General features: G+C 33.4%; 1 protein-coding gene across 1 annotated transcript; it reads left to right on the top strand.

Moving 5' to 3' along the window:
• Positions 1–191: 191 nt before the first annotated feature.
• LOC112452430 (mitochondrial-processing peptidase subunit alpha-like) lies at positions 192–3,142 on the top strand. Its single transcript, XM_025012672.1, has 4 exons — positions 192–572; positions 730–862; positions 947–1,081; positions 1,791–3,142. The coding sequence occupies exons 1-4, from the start codon at positions 507–509 to the stop codon at positions 1,793–1,795; spliced, it is 339 nt and encodes a 112-aa protein (XP_024868440.1). The 5' UTR covers positions 192–506; the 3' UTR covers positions 1,796–3,142.
• Positions 3,143–3,362: the final 220 nt, after the last annotated feature.

Below are 3,362 nucleotides of genomic sequence, written 5' to 3'. Positions count from 1 at the left end.
CCGAGTTGACAAAATGTTTTCGAGGATGTTGCGAAAGCCGAAACGTGAACGACTACGTTATCGCAGTCACCTTTTCTTAATCGTTAAGATTAAGAAAAGGTGACTGCGGTAAAGCGAAAATAACAATAAGTCGTAGACTTGTATAACCTTTATCTTATTTCTTCTAAAAGAGAAGAAAAGAAAAGAATTCAATACATTTTACACGTCGTTGTTTTTTTTATCTTTCAGTTCCCGCTTGCAATGTTTCAATACCTGGCAAAAGTGTAATCTCCCAGAGGATACCCCCTAATTTAAAGGAGAATCAGAAGAAGACCGTTACATTATTTCCACCGCTGTCAGAACCTATTCCGAATTTGCCGAAAGTTGTTTATTCGACTACGAAAGAGGAGCATCAAACGACGCTGATCACAGTCTTACCAAATGGCTTGAAAGTCGCGTCTGAAAATAGCTTACGTAGAGGTTTATTTTGTATTCACGCCTCATACACACCGTCCCATGTGAAGGAAATGGTAGAAGTAATTGTGCACGAGATGGTCGCCATGACGAGCGGATTTTCGGATAACGAATTAGCGGTATGATTTTTACATTTCTGAACCAGTTATTACAGCGTGTTTATATATATATATATATATATATATACAATTATTATATACACTTTAAGATCTGATTTTTACTAAATCATTGTCTTAATCGATGATTACATCCTTTAAAATCTTATTCTTCGTATAGAGAGAAAAGAAGAAATTGCTGTCGATGCTGCTTATGAATCTGGAACAACGACCCGTTGTATTCGAAGACATTTGTAGACAGGTTCTGGCGACTGGCACCAGAAAACGGCCTGAATACTTCATGCAAGCTATTAGTAAGCTGCAAAGCTCTTTGCAATTTAATAACACAAAAATCCGGTTCTTACGTAATATTCATAAAAAAAACTCGATGCTTGCAGATGGAATATCTAAAGATGACATCAACCGAGTAGCGCAACGTTTATTAAAATCACCACCTTGCTTAACAGCACGTGGCGAAGTAAAGACTGTACCTTCCATGGCGGGCATTCAAAACGGCTTGCTTGATGCGCAAGGTCGGTTACCCGGTTCTCGCAGCAGACTGTCACTTCTTCGTTAAAAACTTATCTAAGATATTCGAACAATCTTCTCATCCTAAATAAATATCAGTTATCCACATCTAGTTATACATTAATGTAACACCGAACGTTTCATCTCAAATTAAGTTGAACCTCGAAAATATGATACGAGATGCATCGTGTTTCCGCTGTCGAAAAATTCTGATCACTAAAAAAACTGAATTTTCTAACATTATAACGGGGCTATTAAAAATTGTAATATTAGAAGGAATAGTATTAATGTCGAAGATTTGAATATATAACATGCAATATGCAAAACGCTCTTTATGCATGTATTATCTAAATTTTGATAATGTACATTAATTTGAATTGTATTATTTTGGTTACTATACAGGCAGCGTTCCAATATTCACTGCCAGTACTGAAAATCTATAGTGTACGTGGCATATACTATAGATTTTCAGTACTGGTAGTGAATATCGGAACGCAGCTTGTATAGTAAACAAAATAACACAATTCAAATTAATGTACATTATCAAAATCTAGATAATAATACATACATAAAGAGCGTTTTGCATATTGTATGTTATATATTCAAATCTTCGACATTAATACTATTCCTCCTAATATTACAATTTTTAATATGTATAAAATTATATTATATTACTACGTTACAATCTAAAATTAACGAACAATCTTTTTGCAGGTTGAGAGTGTTCGATATTGGATCCCCGATGTTAACCAAAGACTAATAATCTTATAAGGCTTCTGATGTTTCAGGACATCTTTGGTTTATAACGTCATAAGCGACAAAACGTCAAGATCCGACACCTCGATAAAATGTAGTTGTGTACAATATGTTGCAACATGCTAATAATCGAAGTAAAGGCTTCATTGGAAATGGACAAATATAAGAAAAACAGACTAATTAAGAGTCAGGCGCGGTAAATGTTATTTTTAAATTTTTACACATTTTCAACCTTAGTAAACTGCGCTCCGACTAAATTGTCAGACTTACAACATCTCCGGTTGGAGTAGTAAGGAGGAAAAAAATTTTACTACTCCAACTGGAGCTGTGTTGCAAGTCTAATAATTTAGTCGGCGCGCAATTTACTAAGGTAGGAAATATGTAAAAAGTTAGAATTAACATTTGCAAAGCATTTATCGCGCTTGGCTCTTAATTACGCCGTTTATTTTATATTCGAAAATCTAATATATTTGTCAGCAATCTTTTTGTGCTTGGTCGTCATATAATTCGTCGTCTATATTACTTTCCGTTGAAGATTCGCTACTTGCATGTTGGTCATTTCCTTGAACAGCTACCAGGTATTGGGAAATTTGCAATATATTTCTGGTTGCTAACGGCTGTTAGCCAATGAAGCCTTTACTTCGATTATTAGCATGTTGCAACATATTGTACACATAATGATCCTTGTGAATCTTTTCGGAATGCCCCATAAATGTGGCAAGATCCGATACTTCCATATTATTAAGATTTAATTGTATACAGTATGTTGCAACATGCTTTGGCAACAATGTACCACGTAAAGTATTAGACTGAATTGCATTACATTCGCTTGAGAATTTACGCATTAAAATGCAAGCTCTGAGATATTTGTACCTTTGTTTGTTATATCCAGGCAATCCGAAAACGTAAGGATTTTTTTCGGGTACGTTAGATTTCTTTCGATATTTTAGAATCAAATTAATGCATTCAAATACGTCCTAATTTACCTCTTATACAGAATCTGATATACTGTTAGCAATCTGTTTGTGTTCTTTTGATAATGACTTGTAAAGATCGCTGTACATGTTTTTATTAACTCTTTTATAATTTTAAAATTCTTCGATAAGAATGCATTCAGTTTCTTCTGCCCGTCATCTGTTAAACAATTGTATAGAAATCAGTGTTACTTTTGCCAAAGAAAGCTAAGCATAATACGAATAAGATTGTTGTGTATTAAAAGTTTTAACCCACTTTTCTTCTAGATAGCGTACGTAATTATAATATGAATGATAATTACGTAAATGCTTGTTCTCATGTGTGTTCTATATAGTTGCGCTTTCTCTGTTCTTTTGTTTTATCTTTTTTCCTTTTTTTCGTTTCAAGTTTTAGAATATATATGTAACTTTAAATACAAACAGTGTCACTTTTTTACCTCCATGAAAGATTTTCCTGTTCCCATTTTTTCTCTTTGCTTTCTTAATGTTAAAATATTATTTTCTTATACATACATTAACTGAATAGCAATGTAAATATTCAATCTTCTAACATATA

The sequence above is a fragment of the Temnothorax curvispinosus genome, unplaced genomic scaffold (assembly GCF_003070985.1).
Source record: "Temnothorax curvispinosus isolate PA1 unplaced genomic scaffold, ASM307098v1 QBEX01000050.1, whole genome shotgun sequence".
Taxonomy (NCBI): Eukaryota; Metazoa; Arthropoda; class Insecta; order Hymenoptera; family Formicidae; genus Temnothorax; species Temnothorax curvispinosus.
Note: the sequence above shows the minus strand (reverse complement) of the source record. Positions and strands in the feature narration are given on the sequence as shown.